Source organism: Motacilla alba, chromosome 7 (assembly GCF_015832195.1).
Source record: "Motacilla alba alba isolate MOTALB_02 chromosome 7, Motacilla_alba_V1.0_pri, whole genome shotgun sequence".
NCBI classification, from domain to species: domain Eukaryota; kingdom Metazoa; phylum Chordata; class Aves; order Passeriformes; family Motacillidae; genus Motacilla; species Motacilla alba.
This window is the reverse complement of record NC_052022.1, coordinates 25,356,233-25,377,188: the sequence shown is the minus strand read 5'-3', so window position 1 is coordinate 25,377,188 and position 20,956 is coordinate 25,356,233. Positions and strand designations below refer to the sequence as shown.

At 36.5% G+C, this 20,956-nt stretch overlaps 1 protein-coding gene across 3 annotated transcripts in view; it reads right to left on the bottom strand.

Annotated features, from left to right (window-relative positions):
* PARD3B (par-3 family cell polarity regulator beta) overlaps window positions 1–20,956 on the bottom strand; it is a 394,146-nt gene that overhangs the window by 165,762 nt on the left and 207,428 nt on the right. The window contains exons 13-17 of one of the 3 annotated variants that reach the window (XM_038141819.1): window positions 20,710–20,839; window positions 14,929–15,028; window positions 12,750–12,865; window positions 4,869–4,889; window positions 1,103–1,147 (exon numbers count right to left, since the gene is read on the bottom strand). In XM_038141819.1, the coding sequence (XP_037997747.1) occupies window positions 1,103–1,147; window positions 4,869–4,889; window positions 12,750–12,865; window positions 14,929–15,028; window positions 20,710–20,839 (412 nt within the window). The remainder of the gene's footprint in view (window positions 1–1,102; window positions 1,148–4,868; window positions 4,890–12,749; window positions 12,866–14,928; window positions 15,029–20,709; window positions 20,840–20,956) is intronic. The other 2 variants (XM_038141820.1, XM_038141821.1) reach the window with 2 other exon arrangements.

The window sequence follows — 20,956 nt, the reverse complement described above, 5'->3', positions numbered from 1 at the left end:
CATTTCTTTGAAGCTTTCACATTCCCAAAAGAGAAAGTTGAAAGAACTTTTTTCTTCCCAGGAGTGATAATATTACAAGACATATGAACTATTCCCTGATTCAGAAAGAGAATCCAAGAACTTCACAGGCTTAGGAAAGATGCCAAAAAATTTAAAAAGAATTTGTCTACTAAGTTCAGGAAAAGGTCTCCAGATAAGGAAAATCCACACCAGAGAACTAAAGAAGGGCACCCAGCCGTACAGGGAAAGAATATCATAAACAACCAGGAATCCCATAGCTGACCTCCTTTTGCATGAATTCAGCTTCTTATACCTATCCATGGAATGGGAAAGGGCAATGTACAATATGCTACAAAGGGGCAGTCTGAAACTTCAGGATTTTCTAACTTCAGAAGACACTGCTGAATAACTGAAGTTTTCTAGGAAGTTTAAGGTTTCTCATGTCATCTTACCCACAGCTAATGAAAAATTATAATCTTATGTGACATTGCCCTGGAAGTTTTTTTAATGCAACAGCTGCAAGTTGTACTGTGCCATGACATGGTTGGTAGAACTTATTTCATAAGCAGGCGGAGTAATTGCAGCACTATGGATTAATGTTTTTATTATTATCGCCTGAAAAGTTTAAGAAAAAGCAAATTATTTCTCCTGCACAAGCACAACAAAAGGAAAAGCTGAAAAAATTTTTTTTACTCTGTAATTTTTTTTTGCTTTGTCTTCAGTATTCCTGATAATGGAAGTGTAACTCTGAGCAAAAAGAAAAAGCAAAGAAATACTTGTATTTCTCAAAGTGTGTATTGTTTAAGTCTCTACACTCCACAAGAGTGCACTTCTACTTATTTGAAAGTGCATTTTCTTCAATTTAAAACACCTGTACTGAAAAATGAAGTTACAGCTCTTCCTGAGAATGACTTGCCTACATACACTGCCTGGCTAAGAGCAACCCCTAATTCATCATCTTCAACTTTGAGTCAGTGCTTACAAAGTAACGCCTCAATTTGCAAGTGTCTTTGTCACCACCGTTTGTGGAAGCTGACTTCATTTACTGCCCATACTACTTTCAATTTGCTGACTTTTTCTCCAAAATAGGAGGACAGCTTACCCGATTTGTGTCCGGCCAACAAACCAACTTTGCTTTCATCTGCCACTGGAGAAATAAAAGAAAAGACACAAAGATCAGAAACTTATTTAAATTCACAAGCCTTTGAAACACTGTCAAATTATTTCAGACACAGTATCCTGAATCTTTAAATTATAATAATCTGAAAAAAAGCCTTTCTTTACCTAATCCACATGGGGTGCTTCAAAGCCCAAATATCTGAATCAAAGCCCTCTGAAACCAATAAAAGGACTACCAGCAGTCCTTGTGGATTACAGATCAGGACCTCAGAACTTACACACTCAAAAGTGAGTTGTCAGAAGAGCAATTGCACTTGTAAATAACTAATTTTGCCAGACAAATCACAGGGCATAGGAGGGTTGTAACATTTTCAGATCAAAGACCTCAATTGTAAAAAGAATCCAGATGTGGAAACCTTCCCATCTGCAAGACATCTCATTGACTCACAGGACCTCTGCAGATAATAAGGTCTCCCAAACCCTGATCTTTTTAAAGGCTTATGCATTTTTTGTATGTTATATTTTATTTTGTCTATAAATTGTAACTTTGTAGCATTTCACAATATCTTATAAAGAAAGATGCTTGCAGTAGCAACAGTTTGCAGACAGCAGTGGAGGAGCACATTCTGAATGTAACAGGAATTGGAAGTTCTGTTCAGAAACTTCAGTTTATTGTCATATATCTCAAGAAACTAATTAAAATACACTCCTGGAGGGCTGGGGGGAGAACTTCTTACAATGAATTCTATGCAAAGAAACAGCAGTAAATGTAATGTTAGGGATGATAAAACAAGAACAGGAAATGAATGTTAGGGTTGAAAGCTTATCCTTGAACTCTGCCTCCCCAAGCACTCCCTTATAACTCACCTTAAAACATAATCTCTTTATATGATAAAATAAATTGTCAAGTCATACCAAAAATTCCATAAATGCAAACTTAAAAAAGCTCTATACAGCAGTCACTATAAAAAAGGGGTTATCTGCCATAATACCAGAACTTGCTATTTTCTACCTAGGAGAGAACAGTACAGTAGTTACTGACATTTAGGAGTTACTACTGGGCAAATAATCACGGTGAATATTTTCTTATATTGCCTCCCCACTTCACATTTTACCCTCAAGAATCAACATCAAATTCAGGACTGGGATTCACAACTGGAGTCATGAATTCACAAATGACCACTGCACCTCTTCTCTACTTCTGTGACCTAATTGCCACCTGATTATAAGCAAATTCACATAGTGTATGTTCCTAATAAAGGAAGACTAATTCTGCTTGTAGCATTCTGCTAAACAAACTGGCAATGAGACTAGTCAAAATTAGAAGTGCAACCAGAACGTCCTTGATCTTTTAACTTTTTTTTTTTGTCCCTGGAAATGATAACTATTGACTTCCTTGCTATGCAGTTTGATCCTATAACACAAAATGACTGGACAAGGATTTACTACAAGGACAGTTCAACCTCCTTTTCCTGCTTCCTCCTCCTAAATTTCTCTCTAAGCAAAACAACTGTGGCAAACTTTGGTCCTAAAGGTTAGTGTTTTGACACGTTATGACTGTGTGAAAACAAGGGATTATAATGGAAACGGGTTCACAGCCTTAATTATTGCAGTCACTAGTGGCAACCAGTATAATGTATGATAATTACTTAAAGCAGGTAATGTTACAGTACATAGGAACTTTAAAAAAAAGACAAAACCCAGGGTTGGCAGTATTTTTTTAAAGCTATGCTGACGACTTGGTTTGCCTGAAACTAAGTTTTACATTATTAAAAGGGATAAATCCATTTAACTTAATCATACTTTACACACCAGCTTCACACACAAAAATTAGATTTTAATACTGGAGGGAAAAAAGGAAGAATAAAATGATTAAAAAATGAAAAATAATCTTACCAAAATACAAGGTTAGCATTATGAGTTTAAGTGCACACATGCACAAGACCTGGGAAACGCAAATATTATATTAAAATTCTATATCAAAGTTTGAGCAAAATATGTGTGCACCTCCACAGGGTAGTTTTCATTTTGTGGGTTATTACGCTTAGGCAGGGCCTTTTAGGCTGGCCATCTCTCATTAGACTGAACAGAAGTAGCCCAGAAAAGTACATTGGATAAGAATCCCAGTGCTCTCCTTGTTTTCCCTGGAAACCAGGAGAAGACCACAGAAAAAAACCCAACAAAAAGAAAACCAGAAAAAGGCCAACAGAAGATAAATACTTTGTATGCCAAGGTTGAAAGCTTTGTAACTTAAGATTTCATTTAGGAAGTACATGGGACATGCTGGTCCACAAAATACTGTCTGAAAACACTTCTTTGCACGTTGTTCAAAATTGATACAAACATTCAGTTATGACAAAAATAGCCTTTCTCTAGTTCTTGGCCTTTGAAAAAAGGCAAGAACTAAGAGGAAATTTCTTTCCTAAGATTTGACTAGTTTTGGCCTGTCTTTGTAGAAAATCACCTGAAAGATTTTAAACAAGAAAAAAATACCATCTACTCTTAAAACTCCAGTAAAAAGAATTCTAATTATTTTTATATTGCAACATAAGAAAGTAATTACTTTGCAAATAACTGAAATATTTCAGCTGAAGAAGACCAGACTGGGAATGTACAAGTAAATATTTTTATGAAGACACTAGAATTTTTGTATATTCTTGAGCTAGAATTATTAAATGCATAACATCTCAAAAAATTGGAAACCAACTAATTTGGGACTCCAAAGAAAAAACTCAAACAAAAATCTGGGAAGGATTCAGACAAGAGAATAAATGGATTCACAAACAAGAAGATACTTTCCCTTTATTTGTTAATCAAATACTTCACATTTTGAAATGTCCCTGAAACCCCAGGGATTTGTTAGTTCATGAAGTTATTAATGTTTGTCTGTGGAAATCACGCCAGCTCTCTTTAAGCTACATCTATTATTTAGGAACCACATTTTCACCACAGAAACCAGTTATGCATTCACTGTCAGTACTCAAAGTAATTGATGAAATAAAAGATGAAAGAAGTTCTGCAGCTACTTAATAAAAACATGGACATTTGGGGGCCTACCAAGATCACAGATTATGAAAGAAGGAATATTACTAAACCAGATTTGCCCAGCTGATAGCAAACAACTGATACTTCTTCTTAAACTATGCCAACAACCACTACAGAGAGTAAGAAATCCCATCCCTTCACGCCATGCGTTTTTTAGTATTTCCTATGGTAATACTCTGGAGTGCCGTTTTGCTTCAAGGAAATAGATGTTATTGTTTAGCAATAGTAAAAGTACACAACATGCCTTTGTGTCCTTCCACTTAAATCTTTTGACTGCCATTACTGTGCCCTGCTCAAGGTAGCCATTTCATTTGAATTGCATGACTTCCAATGGTTTAGTACACAACAAACTTCTGTACTTCTCAAAGTTTGTGTCAAATCCAGTCCAGGCTTACACACAGGCCAACAATGTAGTTCCAAACTGTGGTTTAGAGAAGCACAAATCAATGCTGCTGCCAATTTCCCTCCTTCTGCCCAATTTCCCATAACCAATTTCCCTCCTTCTGCCCAGTTCAATTGCTGAACCACTGCATTATTTTTTCCCAAACCAAAGAGTTACTACCAGTCACAAGATACAAGGTTCTGCTATTCAACTTAAGTGACTCTTTCATGAAGGATCAGTTTTGCACATTGACTAAGAGCTACTAAAAAATCTTCTAAACATGTGAAAGTTAAGTGTTTCTGCTGGACAAACTGACACGTACCTTTGAAGACCAGCTGCAGTTCTGCACTCAGAAAAGAAGCAAACAAGGATTAAAATGACAATTAATGAGGAATAATAATATAATACGCTGAAACACAAAAGAATTTCCTAGAAAACAAATTTCCTAACAAATCCCTTTGCTAGTTAATTAGGAAGCCAAATATAAATTTCTTATTGTACACTCATCAATTCCCAAGGGCTGTATTCCCACACTATATATATAAATGATGCTTCCACACTTCTCAGAATCCATCAGTTTCTATGGTATAAACATATGATAAGAAAGCAAAGCCTTAAATAGGTCACTCTTTTTCCTGGTGAACTCTATCCTTACTCAGCCCTTTCATCATAATGAAGACAGTGCACCATCAATTAGTTTTAGTCAGTGACAGTGCCAGGGACATAATTCTCCTGCCGGTTTTATTTTCTGGGTGAAGCGTTTCCCCACCTAGGAATGGCATAAATCACTTGGAGAAATTGTGTCAATTGTCTCACAACCACCACTCAGAAAATACTGCTTCCTGTTCTAGGTTTGCCCTGAAGTGCCACGTACAAAGACCACAGGTTAAAATCCACAGTAGTGACAAAACGTGTGTATCAGGAAGGGCAAACTTGCACTGGCTTCAAATATTTTTGTTCGGTAATTCCCTCACCTTTCTTGCACATAAAGGCATTTGCTCTGGGGAGACCTAGATATCCACCAGCTACTTACTCTTGAAGGTTTAGGAGTCCTTAATTGATTTCTGCTCACTTCTGCATTGAAATGCACAGAGATTACCAAAAAGCTTGCACAAGGGCCAAGGAAAAATTATACTTATGAAGTAGGAAATTAAAAAAAAAAGGTAAACCTTTTCCAAAATGACATCTAAGACAACATTTGGGATGCCCTGTAGAGCACATTTAAAGACAGGAATAAATCATATCCAAACCATGATTTTGGATTCTTTTTCTCTCCAGTACAAGGTTCTCTCTAATTAGATTTTTCGGAACAATTTTGTTAGAACTGATTTAATACTTCAATTCAATTGTATTCAGAGAAGATCCCCAAGGGATGTATCTTGTATGTCAGCGCATGAGAATGAAAATGCTTAAGCTTGCATTTGCTATTACTACTACTTGTTGAAGAACCAGAATTACAGCTGGGGCTGTCCACTGAGCACATTTACCTTTAAATGGAAGTTTTTCTCCTAGCAGAAAAAAACACTGTTTTACAATTTCCCAGCCAGTATGATACAAATTTCTTCACTTTCTTGTAATGCCATAACTACTCGTTCTTGAAGGTTACGTGGTTAATTGAGGCCCTCACGGCTTCTTTTACACTTTTGTTGTCTTTTCTAATCCTCTCTCACCTCTGTTCCAGAGAAACCGCACTAGGCTAAAACTCCCCCGCTGCACATCTTCCACATGTCATTAACACTTCTTCCAAATTCCTAGGGTTAAACTGCAAGTTCCTAATGTAATCTGTCATTCACTAATTGAAAACATTGATAGGGAACAGATTTAAGACAAAGTTTAGACAACATATTTATACCAGTGTTCTTAAGTTACTTCATTATCATCTTTACTTTCTTTCTTATAGGAGCTACACATTAAGTTAATCGCTATTATCACCCCCAACACTTAAATAATCTAACTGCATGAACAGATCCACTTAAACTTACACTAAAATAGCCTAAAAAATACCACCTCAAGCATATGTTACCACATTCTCAGCTGTGTCACCATCACAACTCGTACAACGCTTTCAGTCTGCTCCACAACCAACTTCCTTGAGTCCTAGAAGATTTCTACAAAACCAGTCCAAACAGTTGATATTCTCTTTTGCCCACTTCTGCCTTCAAGTCACTGTCTGCTCAACTGCACTGATTTGGTGTAGAACTGAGTAACAAAATTAGCCTTGTTAAAAGCCTCTCTTTTCATACAGAAAAAACCTAATTTCACTCTCACTTCAATTCCGTTAACAGCATCTCTATCACTTAATAAATGATTTTGTTTCATTCCTGAATTACAGATCTTACAAACAGAAATCTGAAAGTCATTTAAACTACAAAAACAGCATTGTGTTCATTTGTAAAAATTGATTCTGCAGAGAGCCTCAGAAAATACACATCTGATCTGACAGTACTAGAAAGCCACTCATGACCTAAGTTAGAATAATGTTAAAATCTCTTTTGGCCCTTGATACCAAAGATAATCACAGCCATAAGCAATACAGTTTTTCCTTAACCTGTAACATTTTTGTTCTAGAAAAATCTCTCTCTTCCAACGATGATTTTTAATTACTAAGCCAGTAACATTGAAAAGACTCTTAGAATTCTGATCAGTCTTCTCCATTTCTTCATTAATGCTCTAACAAGCCTAACTAGCTCCTAAATGCAGTTCTGAAATTGGTTTTAACTCAAAGCAAACAAATAATTGTATTCCATACACACAACATGGTTAACAAAACAATGTCTTTAAAATACCAAACTACTTTTTGTCCCACTAATACCATAACTCTCACTGGGGACCTCCCAAATGTATTCTTTTAATTGTAGCTGAATCCAAACATTGCTTGAAAGACCAATCTTCATTAGCTCTGTCTGGTCCTCATTTGCCTATGTTTTCAGATATTTATTTCAGTTTACAGAAATTACACTCAGAGTAAAAATAATCTGCTTCAGAGCAAACCATGAGGCAGCTACTAGCATTTTGACTGCATTTTCCACATCCTTCTGGATATGGGACGCGGGGGGGTTTCCCTTAATTTTGAGGCATTTTATAAGTATGAACTGTAATTGAAGGCATCCCTTCACTAACAAAGAAATTAGCATTTAGTTAAATATTGGCTTCCTAGCAGAATTCTCCATACCCTATACCTTGCACATTTACTTGCTAATTATTCCTAAATAAGTAAGCTGCCCGATATTTCAATAAACATGCCCCAAGGTTAAGGGACTCCAAGTATGTCTAATGATGTTTCAGCAAACAATATTTCGCTCACATTTAAAATCAAGTAAAGGACATATCCATTTCTTCAGGGTATAGAGCTTAATCAGTTAAAATTTATGGGGTTTTGCCTTTGATGGGGAAAAGAAGAGGGAATTAAGCAGCACCTTGGGATAGTGGTCACGGGTTATTATACTAACATCCTCAAATATAAATCTACACAGTACTTCGCCTGAATTCATACCTAACAAAACTGCTATATACTCATATGATTCAATTTCATCTTGCTTCAGGTTAAAACAAGCCACACTTTCATGTGTTTGCATACAATTCCCATGGCTGTAGTTTTTACAGTACATTTATGCACAGCCTAAATCACTCCTACACATAAAGATTTATGGAAAGTAAGGGTGCTGGAGATAGATAAGACACCTTCTTTCCTTTTGTTTTCATAGAGCACACTGATTTACACTTTCTAATGCAACATTAAAAACAATTTCACATTAACATTACAAAAATTACCTTTTTAATATAGTTAAAGGAACAAACTATTGAAAATAGATTCTGACAAAATATTATATAGAAATTCTTCTCTAGAGAACTGTGGTAATGCAAGGGAAAATGTGTGTGTATAGAAGGCTGTTAAAAGCAAGGAAAAATCATCCTTCCAATGACTTATATAGAAGCCATTGATTTCTTAATTTTCAATCTGCTGTTAAGTTCTAAGAAAAGTGCTCCGGTCCAGTGTGAAGAGAAAACACATTTATTTCCACCATTTTTGATTTTGTTTTGCTTATTTTTAACACTATCCTCTAAGCACAAGTCCAAGATTCGCATGCAGTGAAACTCTGGTCAGTACCAAGTCAGACTTTGTTTGGCTCTGCATAAATTCTTGAAGTCACAGTTATAAGCAGGATCTTTGCTTTGCTAACATATGGATGACCATGGCTGAAGAACAACAAAAGAATTCAACTGAGATGATGTGCCAAGTGCCAGGATCAGCAGAAGAAAACAGGGGGGCTGTGCTCTTTTTATCACCACCAGTTCAAAATAAAAGTAGGCAAGGCAAAGAAATATCTGCCATAAGACACAGGATATGAACTCCGCCAGTGATCCAGAAAGTGCTGTCATTATCTCAACACAGCAGCAGGGAAGAACATTAAGACTTATGGCTGACATGGAACTAATCTGTAGCCTATTACTCTGAATGAAGCTGTAAATTTTGAGAAGCAGTTGATCACTGTGGAAATGATAGATGCCAAAACAGAGAACCAGTCACCCTGCCCCCATACACTCTGCTCAAGGACATTTGTATGGATGAGGCAAGTTCTGCTCATGTCTGCAAAACCAAAAAAAAATTATCATTACCACTACAAGTGCTTTTTCCTTTTTTTTGATTTCTACAACAGTAACTCAATAGCATATGCCACTGATTTTTATTTTTTAAAGTAGGTTCAAGCAAAAACTAATTCATCCGGAAAGAAACTGAATTGTTGAAATACACCAACTTCAGGCAGTTCTACTCCTGGGTTCATGCTATCTGTGAATTTGGCAGTTAAGACCTGTGTCAGTCCACAGGACCCACAGCAAGGCAGCCTAAACAAGCAGGTGGCAGTGGTTCATACCCTCTGCTCCTGTCCAGCTGCCCAGCCAACAGTCCTGACATGCACTAAGTGTCAATAAACTAAACTCCAGCTGCCCCATTGGCAAGTAACCTATAGCTGGATGTGCTAAGTCCCTTTCACTGCAGGCTTTGCTCTGGAGAGTGACAACAACAAATTGATGTACAGTGTTAGCAGTACTGAACACTTTTTCATCATCCATCCTTATTACCTCATATTATTCACTGAGGATAATTTATAGCAATTATTATTTTGTAAATAGCTATGACTGGAAAGCAGATTAAGCACTCAAAGATTTCTGGGCTTAAATATGCATATAACTGAAAAGAGAAACATCAACGTTAAATGAATCTCCACTGTGAATCTGTGTAATTATAGATTAATCTTTATAGATTGCTTCTTTTATATACATCAGGCCTCACCAAGGCCAGGAAGACCATTACTATACAATTTCACTAGCTCCTTAATTTAATGAATTTATTATTCATTTTCACATAAGGTTCCTTTTATTTTCACATAAGGTTCACAATCCATAGTAATATCTGGATTTTCTTCTGTTTAAAATGTTACCCATCTTTGATGATCCTTTGCATGGTGATGTCGTTAAGCAATCCTGGCCTCTGTAACCTTGTAATTGAGCTATGGGTGCATTATACACATTTCAAGGTGAAGTACAATGTTTCCTAAGTGAGCAGCAGTACAGATTTCACATTTATGTCCTGTATTAGATCAATTCTGTTGTCTGCTGAATTTGTGATTGTCATTCTGGATCTCTAGACCCAATCTCTGGGTGACTTCACAGATTTATGGAGATACATGATTCAGACACAACTTGGTTTAAAAAGAAAGAAACTGCATCTAAATCGTGTGTTCTAAGGTCTCAGAGCTCTCCTTCTGGACTCCAGTTCTGTGTTTTTTTCTGTTCATCCTGTCAGATCTATTTCTGAGAGGACTGGCAGAACTTGAGAACAAAAGAAACGTAGTAAGTGGACAGTGTCCCATGACTACTGGAAAAATAGGGCCTAGAATTTCTCAGAGAAAGGACATCTCCCATTTGTTGCCAAATTTGCTGGAAGATGACTTCCCTATTTCCTTTGTTTTCAGTAGTGCCATACTGAAATCAGTATGGGTACACAGCTGCGTGCTGGGGTGAGAAGTTACTATTGGTCATGACTGCAGTTGAGTAAGAAGCAAGCAAAAAAACCCCTATGAAATAACTGTGCTTCCCCAAAAATCCATCCTGGAAAGTGTATTACATGAATGCTCTATTTGGAAGCATGTTTTTTAATATCAAACTATTGGGATTTTATTTGTATTTGAAGCACTTTATGTTGCAGTTATACTCTGCTTGAGATTTTCATGTTTCTGTTTTGTTTTCTGTTTCAGACAGCAGCTTCTGCTTAAAGTCTTTCAAAAGGTGGAAGGCCAAACATGGTACTTCACTGCTTGCTAGAGAATGACTGTAAAAGGTCCCAGATTTCAGCTTCCTCAGTTTCATTAATTGCCAAGCTATGTGCAAGGAATTTTACTTCATCTACTCTTATTTATAAAACAATATGGTGCAGATCTTTCATAGTCCCTCCAATTCCTTATATGCGTGTCTCAAGTAGATTTACCTTCACATATTCAATCAGACTGGTCAATGCCCTTTTTATTTTTTACTTTTATAACACAAAGGGGCTTTCCAACAGCTACCTTCTACAGGCAACAATTTTTGAACACTCCAAAAGATACATTTGTGTCTAATTTCTGTTTTATTTTTGCATCCAATTTTATTTTAGCTTTTAGCCACCATAATTTAGTGACTCATGTATATTCTCAAAGGATTGCTCCTGGGTGTCAGGAGCAGATTGTCTATAGAACTTGAAGTATGAGTTACCTGGCAGTTCTGAATATGCTCTCACATATGCTCCCATTGCCTAATTTTACACTGGTGCTCATAAGCATGCTTCCCTGGGACTTCTGTGGGAGCTGGAAGCAAACCTTTCTAAAAGAAGGCTCAGTAAAGTTGAACATTCCTTTTTCTAGTAGACTACATACGATATATGTTTTGACTCAAGTCTGTAAACCAAATCATTTTTTGAGGAGCATTTTCATTCTTTAAAAATACCTAATCCATTACTCTTCATCAAAACACTGGAACAGAAGAGCAAATGACATGTTTTGCCTGGTCATGCAGTAGTGTTACAATCCTGCCTTAAGACTTTTCTTCAATTAATTCAAAACCATTCTTAGGCATTTCATGCATTAATAACTGCCTGGCTTTCCTTACACGCCATTAGAGGAGTACACACATTTAACGTTACATCAAAATACCCTACTAAGATGACAATAAAAATCAACAATACAAAACCTAAGACCAGTCTGGAACACCTCATGGAAAAAAAAACCAAACCTGCAAGTTAAGAAAAAGCTACCTTTAAACTGTATATAAAATGAATCACTTTCTCACTTTCTATTAATGGTGTAGCAAATGGGATCCAACAAAGCACATAAATCTATTATTAAAGATATTCTAATGGTAGTCCTCAAAGTTTCCCCATCAACTGGAATTCAAAAAAAACCCAAAACCAATCAACAGATAAAGAGTGAGTGTGGCCAAGAAGAATTAAAAGGAAAGGGAAAACCTTATTTGGTTTTTTTTGAGACTTAAGAAGCTTTCTTGAACCCTCATTAAAACATGGCTTGGTTTTTCAGCTGCAATAACTCTTCAATCTTCCACCTGCAAATGTTTTCCTGGTATTGAAAGAGCCTTTTACTTTCTGCTTCACCCCACTGCAAGATTTTCTGCACAGCACTGATGGGTAGAGAACCATAACCTTACACTCTTCAAGCATTTATAAAGATCTACTGTAACATTTTGCCTGTGTTTGTCATTGTCAATGAAGAAATAAACAACTTGTGTTAGGAATGTTACCCTTTGTCCAGCGTAGTTTTACAATCATTTATATTTTATAAAAGAAATTATTTTTGTGATTGCTGGTTTTGCTTTATATTTTAGACATACAAAACTTGTACAGCATTCTTTCAGCTCATTTTTCCCTCATTCCCCCTTTTCCTCAGCTAGGATTTCAATACAATGGGCCTTTACAAAAAAAACCCAACAAACCCAACCAAACAAAACCAAACAAAAAATCAACAAACTTTCTTCAGCTCCAATAAAAAGGGCATTCGCAAATAGCTGCTAGAGGAGGCTGACCATTGTACTCATGACCGTAGCTCCTCTGCAGAGCTTACTCCCTGATGTTAAAGAAACAAAAGCAAGAAACAGAGATGGTGCAGATGGGCTAAGGCTAAAAAGCTGACCTATGTGTCACCCCAGCCCTTCTTACCCAGATCCATGCTTTTTGAGGCTTTCAGATTAATTGATTCAGACTGCTTGGCTGGTGTCAAAGACCTGAAGTTGATGTGCTGATCTGTTAAATGCACTGCTGAATTTATGATAGGGCTGTAGGGAGAAAAAGAAAGTTATGTAAAATATTAAGGTACCAGTTCAAACCACAAGTGAACTAATTAAAGAATGCACAAATATACGTGTTTCTTTCTCCAGTTGCTTACAGCATGCATTTTTCAAATCAGATATTGATCCTCAACTTCCTTTTCGAGACTTAACACTTTCACTCACTTGATTTCTCATCACAGACAGAAATATAAATGTAAATGATCAGCAATAACTTTCTTTTCATTTTGCTAGTTCCACCTAACAACAGCATTTCCAAATAACATGCTACAGAATGTTGGAGAAATACTGCAATGTACCTGGATCAATTCTACTTCATCTGCTAATATAAAATTATTTTTTAGCCTTGCACCACTTATGCAGAAGCTGGAGGTCTTACAGAGCGTGCTATGACTGAAGAATTCCAGAGTATTGTGTTTGCCTGCTTTGATTTTTATTTTGTTTTGGTCTTTTTTTTTTTTCATTCTTTTACCTTAAGGCAACTTTCTAAACATTTCAAAATTGCACCTGAGTGAAACTCCAAGTAACTTTCAGCTCAAAATGCATCAGCTTAATGCAATCTGAAAACCTATGTGTCTCCTTTTTGATTAGAAACAGAAATTATTATGCTTTGAAGTATTCTTAAGCAAGAAAGGACTTAGAAAGACAAAAATATTTAGTTCAAAATAGCTCAAAAGGTTTAGTTTTGCAGTGTCAAAATATTCTCCTAAATATTTTCCTATTCATTTAGTTGAAATGCAATTGCAGTGAAATCAGTGTGACTTGATGCAGCAATTCAATTTCAAGAGAACTTTAGTTCTAAATGGAAAAACAATACAACTCTGGAAAAGTCAGGGTGAGACAAAGGACCTGTAAATTCATCATCATTTTAATACATCATTAGCATTTAAGAGAATGTTTTTCTCTGAGCTTGCTAGAAAAATTAGGAACAGATTCTAACAACCAACTGCAGTTGAGAATGTAATGCTGAATTGCACTCATCTGTGTGGACTTGTTTGTTTATCATGTCATATGTACCTGCCTGGGAGACCAGAAATAACAAAATTATTTTAGTGTAATTACTCTGTGTTAGCAAAATGAAACTAGATATGAAACTCTTGTATAAAGCATTCAAGGTATCCATAATAAAATATATCTATTCTTTCATGCAACCAATCACTTAAGGGTAGTTTTTACTCACACCCCAGCACACAAGGACAGACACATGGCTACATTTCTAGCTCAAATGCATACTTTCTTAATAGCATTGCACCAGATGCATGACTATCAAAATTGAACACACAGCAAATGAGGAAACAATGTTCAATGGCCCATTTCAGCATCATCATCAGGACTGGTTGCATTCCTCATTATCAGGAGAGGCTGAAATGATGCCTTTGATTTGAATCTTGTGCTACTTGTGATAAAGAGAATGAGCCATTGGGAACTTCAACATGTTTACACTTTTTTCTGCATCTCCAAACTTCTATATTTACTAAGGAAATGGGAGCTTATAGCTGCTATCAAGCATGGCAGGCTTTGCACAAGTATCTGACGAGTCTACCCAATACCTTTACAACTGGTAAAGCTGGTTCATTAATTTTTTTTCCTACACATTCCAATGTTCAGAATTACTGAAAATTAATTTTGTAATCTCAAGAATATCTCCACATGTAATAGGGAGATTCACTTTCTTACAAACTGTTTGACTTGGACTTTTAAAGCTTTCATAGACTTCACACTGCATTTACACATTGCACCCACAGTACAGTTTGAAAATAACTTTTTTTTTTGGATTATGCTTTGGGATTTTTTTGTTTTACTGAACACAAGGCAGGTATCATCTATCACGTATAGTAGGCATACTGCAGCTCATGTACAACTGAAATGAACAACACACTAAATGCTAAAATAACATTCACAACTTATGTTAAAAGATGTTCCAGGTGACTAAAGGAAGTGGTACAAATTAAAAAAATAAAAAGAGGTTTTTATAATCAATTAAAACTATTACCACACCACCACTACTAAGCAATTAGTGCTGTAACTATTAAGAAGAGCTAAAGTCCAACCTGTGATTATAATCCTCATTCAGTAGATCCTCACTAGGATGTGGTGGAAGAGGTGGAGGTGTTTCATTTTCACCATTGCCACGATCAGAAACTGGAAACTCTAAAACAAAATTTAGAAAGAAGTTAAATAACCTGCAGAAACAACTACATTAAACCAGTTCACTGACTGATGACTGGAAGGCCTCAAGCAATGCTGAAGTAAATCACAAATTATTCAAATCCCTAAACTAACTAAACTGGAATTAAAATCACACCAAGCAGAAAATACACCCCTTGGGATTTTCCTGAAGAGCTGATTTTCAGATTTACATATATATAATTAAAGGTAAATATAGGGAAACTTTGTACTTATAGTGAAGTTGAGTGCAAGGCACAAATTGCTTCACTCCATTTTAGTGGAGTGCTTTACTCCATTTTTAACTTCTCCATAGCTGCATTCAGACTGATTGCAGGTTCATTATTTCAGTCCCTTTGATGGGGAGCATTTATCACCTTTCATGTACAGAAAAGAACCACATTCTCAGCAAAGAGATCAGAGGAAGAAAAATTTCTATTATTTCATAGCAAGAGAATAAAGAGGCATTTCTTAATTACAGTCGTCACTTTCCTACTATTACTGCAACTCCTCCTTTACCTTTACAAACAGCATCCAGCTAACACTAGAAAATTACTTTTTACAAAGACAAATATAAACTACTCAAACCATTCAGTGGTTTGCTAAGCAACAGCACTTAAATATCTCCAATATTTAGTAAGACTGCTGTGCTCACTGTAGGCCAGTTCATTACTGTCCTGTAAATCCACTTCTCAACCCAAAGGTGCCATCTAAGAAAAAGTCCTGGCATTTTTCAATGTAGAATATATCTTCACCCCTCCCAAACTTAATAGGAAACATGGACACTTCCTTGGGTTTCAATGGCAGGTAAGCAATCTAATAATAATGACATGCCACACTTTAATGTGACCTGTTCTGCTGCATGGAATGTTGGCAGTTTTTTTGTACAATCCTGTCTGAAAGCACTAACCTAACCTGAGAGAAAAAGGGTTGGCAAGGAGGGATCAAAGGAGAAAGCAATAGATTATATTTATGTGATAAGAGCACTTGTATAGCAAACAATATTGGGGAAAAAAATTCCAACCAAAAACTCCCCCAAAAAAACCAAACAAAAAACAACCCCTACAAACCTACACTATTAGCTCAAGAATCCTATAAAATTCCTATTGGCTGGATAGCCTCTTAAGAAAAAAATAGCTCAAACCCTGTACCTCAGGAAAGGTGTGAGCATCATGAAAAGAAAGTGAGGATAAGCAGATGAGGAAGAAAGCTTTAATGAGACCTTAAAAAGTGATTGTCAGTCTGACATAAAATATAGGTATGCTACCTTACATACACACATGGGCTTCTTGCACTGTGATGCCCATTCATTCAGGTTTGAATATAATAAGAGGAAACAAATAAGAAGTAAAAGGCAAGTTCTCACAGGAAGAAGAACTTAGAACCAAAGAGGAACTCATATTGTTCACTGCGATAGCAAATGTAATTACCAAAAGGAAGGAGACTATGAAGTTCTGCAAAAAGGCTGCAGGACATTAGTAAGAAATGCAGGTGAAATTCCCTGTCAGAGATTGCAAAGTGATGCACTCCTGAGACTTACACAAAGGCTCTTATGGCTCTGTAACAGTACACTAGATGTGCCCTGGATTGTTCTTTCAATACATGCCTAGTGTAGTCAAAGCGAGGCAAAAAGTCCAAACACTCCAACTCGAACTCAACAGTTAATGGTCTGCCTCACTTTTAAACAGTGTCTAAGGTTTCATTGTTCCTATCTGAAAAATGATGTAGTATAATTCAAAAGCATACTAAAAAGGTAGCAAGGACAGCTGGACACAGGTACAAACACTCCTAACAAGGACCACAGATTAGGAGTCTTTAGTTTAGAGAAAGAAGCAACAAAAGGAAATACAAGAGGAGTCTATGAAACTGTAGCAGCTATGCTTAAAGTGACAAGGAAGCTCTCACTGTTTCATGCACAGTAACAAGAAGGCAACCAGTTTAAGTAGCACCAGTTATCAAGTAGCACACCTAGGACAAACACAAAGTAGTGTTTTCCACAGAACTCACTGCCACGAAGATACTTTAGAAAAAATAATTTAAAAAAATACTAAGAAATGTACCAAAAGTTACACAGGTACCCATGGCCCAATGGTTCAGACAGTACTTTTGACTTGGGAAGTTCCTAAACCACTGAGTATCAAAAGTAGAAAGAGATGCCTGATGGAAAAAATTTAACACCTCCACCCAAAAAAAGACAAAAAAGAAAAAAAAAAACCCAAAACCAAAACCAACAACAAAACCCAAACCAAACAAATCAAAAACCAAAACCAAAGGAAAAAAACAAAAAACCCCAACCCACAAAAAACTCAACAAACTAAGAAAGAAATGGAACTACACCACACTTACACTGTGGTTAGCCTTTTTGAGCAGACTCCTATAGCCATGGCAAGAGACTGAGCATATCATGTAGTTATACTAACTTAGATTCACAGTAATTGGTACATCATTTCACCAAGGCTGTTTGATCATGGGTTACCACTGGTATTTTTCTTACAGTAACAAAAGGATACACACAGAAAAACGTCAGACTTCCTCAGTGAATCGGAAATGATCACAAGGGATTACAGCTCCCAGTAAAATGGGAGCCGGAGCCAGAGAATGAGAGAATTTAACCTAAGGGGCAGTCACTGGCTCCATGTTCAAGACCTCAGGAAATGACCCTAACAGATCCAGATAAATCTAAGCGCTGAACAGAATGTATTGAATTTTCAGATATTAAACAGAGTAAGAGAGTAAAAAAGAATATCTCAGGCTGAGCAAAAACTGAGTCTATCTATAAGACACACACAGCATTTACAAGGAGAATCTAAATAATTAAAAATTTCACTTCTTAATTTTCTACCTTGATGTTATCACATATATATGAAAACAGAGGTGCCTGTACAACATGAGGATTCAGCAGTCTCTGGTAGTAGAGAAAGTCTGATTATTTTGCTACTTAACAGAGAGATGACAGCATTTTCCCTATAACTATTTATAATATAAGGTTATAAGAAATATATCAGAACCTCTAATGAAACACATTCCAGTAATCTTTCAACACCAGAAATGTAAAGCTGCTGGCACTGAAGTATCAATTCTCAAAGAGATTGTTCTAAAAAACACCGTGAAACAGCTTGGCAGCAAAAGAAGTGAGGACCTGAAGGCAGCAAGTGTTATTCATGCAAAAATAGAACAAACACTGGCGTTTCAATATTGGATCACTATTCCCTCCCCCTTTATTTAAATATCCACAGGCAAGACAAAATTTAATGTTTTGGCTATAAGCACTTTTCCCCAGACATTAGTTTTTCTTGCTCATGTATAATAAAAAAGACTCTTAAAACAGACAGCAATATTAGCAGGCCAAGCTTCAGTGTATTTTTGCTGAGCTTTTATAAGAATTTTATTGGAAGGAGCAGTGAATGGTACTGGAAATAACTTATTAGAAAACATTAATTAAGAACGTGACATTTTATGAAACATAATACAGCTCCTACATTAAATTCTTACAACAGATCTCATATTATGTTAAAAATCTCTTCTCTGTTTTATGATTCTTTGCAAAAATGTACCAACTGCACTTCTACATTCAAGATGTGGATAGCACACTGTGAGCATGTATAAGGATCTGTTCCTGCCTGACACAAGAAGCTCACGAGCTTTGTGGCTCATGTCCTTAAACAGGCACACCGCCTAAAGTTCACAGCTGAGATAAAGGAGGGCTGTGCACAGCCAAAGTGCTTCACCCTTACAGATGCCTTCAAACACTGAGGACAAAACCTTTTAAGAAACAATGCAAAACAATATTTAAACCAGTAATGGAAGGAAATAGGAGACAAGCTCACATGAAAAGCAGAATGAGCATTAGCTCAATAATCATTAATACTATGATTTCAAAATAAGAGAAATATTTCTGAAATGTGTGAGACTAGTGTTAAGCCCAAGTTGTCTTTCACCAAAACAGTTTCTTATCAGAGTTGCCCCACAGCCCTCCTGAGGGCTGCAAGTGCCTGTACAGTTTCCATTAAGATCACTGAAATTTTACTCATCAAATGCCAAATCTTCAACAGAAATTTGAATACAATGATATCCTGAGGAAGTGGTAGCAACCTCTTTGTCATCTCTTGTCCACTGACTCCAATTCCAATCACTTCCCAAGCCATGGCTGTGAAGACCCAGCCACACCAAACCCTCCCTGTGCCAGCAGCACTCCAAAGCTTCCTTTTCACATCTGACACATTCTCTTCTGATGCAGTCACTTTTTTTGCTATAATACCTTCTTTAATTAATTCTTTAATTAAAAAGATGCCTATTTAAAATCATTTTATGACTGAGCTGAAAACTAGCCATCCTGATTTTTGGATTGCACTTAAAGAGTTCTTATCTGAAAGTACAACACCTCCACACACTTTGTTTTGAATTCAAGTGACAGGTCAGCAGTTGCCATTCATCAGCATCAATGGCTTCAGAGTGTTTGCTTTTATGGTTTTAAGTGTTTAAAGGTATTTGCTGCTTTCTGATATTACTTCGGTAATGCCCAGCTCTACAGAGGAGGCTAGTTCTAAGGATTGGACCCTTTTCTCCTGAAACTATAGAATGAGCGTACATTCCAAACAAGAAAAACATAAGGTAGATCTAAGCAAAAGGGTCTGCTCTTTGAATATTTACAAGTGCTTCAGGCTATACCCAATTCTTTGCCTGGAGTCACACTGTGAAAATCTGGAATCAACACAAATAAGTTACCCCTAAATTCTATGGGAGCTTCTCTTGAATTTTACAGATAAGGGCTCTTTGGTTTTGATTAAACCTACCCCACACAGTCATCACAGCAGCCTATGAAATTACTTTTTGCAGGCTACCGTGATTCCACAGTTGTCTAGGAATGTGGGAAAGATCATGCATAATTCAACTACATCAAAGAAAATCTTTTTTTCCTACAGAAAAGTATTTAGCTATGGGCTTGACTTGAAGAATGAGAGCACACTTAAAAGGATAGGGGTCAAGACCATCTCAAATACTTAAACTTTTCAAATAACTAGTACCTTGCTGAGTCAGGAGCAAATTGGACAGATAGTACAGTATGCCATCAGAAATAAAAAAAGACAGGAAAAATGTGGCCTTAAATGCTCTTATATGCTTCCATATGCTCGCACATGTAGGTTTTCTTTGCACAATTTACACAGTTACCTAATTCTTTTTAATGAGTTCATTAATATAATTCCAATTTGTAAATTAAGGGAATGTTTCTAACCTTTGAACAAATTTTACCTTAAAGTCTAAACTAAGCAAGTGCACTTTTCTAACATCATGTTTTAGTATAAATTAATTAAGCTTATAATAACCTAGGACATAATCTAAAAATTAAATGTAAAAATCATTGCGCTCATTAAAGATATATAGAAAATAAACATTTTGACAACATATATTTTGCACTCATCATTTGTTTCTTATCCAGCCTTACGTGTTGGGGCAGCGAGCTAGAAACTGTTACTTAAACTGGAATTTGTGCCAGGAATCTCATTCACAACTTCTGAGTCAGCTCTCCCACCCTCGCTGGATCTTCAAGCCTCAAAGTAACATAGTGCGCACTTACTCTAATTAACTGCTTTTGGTGGCTGTGGATTTCAGGAAACAAAACCACAAAGCACTCTTTCTCAGCACAGAGATGGGTATGTAGAGACTACCTTTTATTCCTTCCTGAGGACTGCACGTTACAAATTGCTGGAGAATGGAATCATTGCGTCGGGAAGCAGCTGCGAAGTTATGACTCCCGTCAAAGGCTGATTTTTGAAAGACTCCCTGGTCTGAGCGTTCCTAAGGGAAAAACAGAAGCACACATTGCAACACAAAATTTACATATTCAACAATGCAGAAGAACATCCATCACTGCAGACAGTGCTGGGACACTGTGATATAATGTGTTCACTGTAT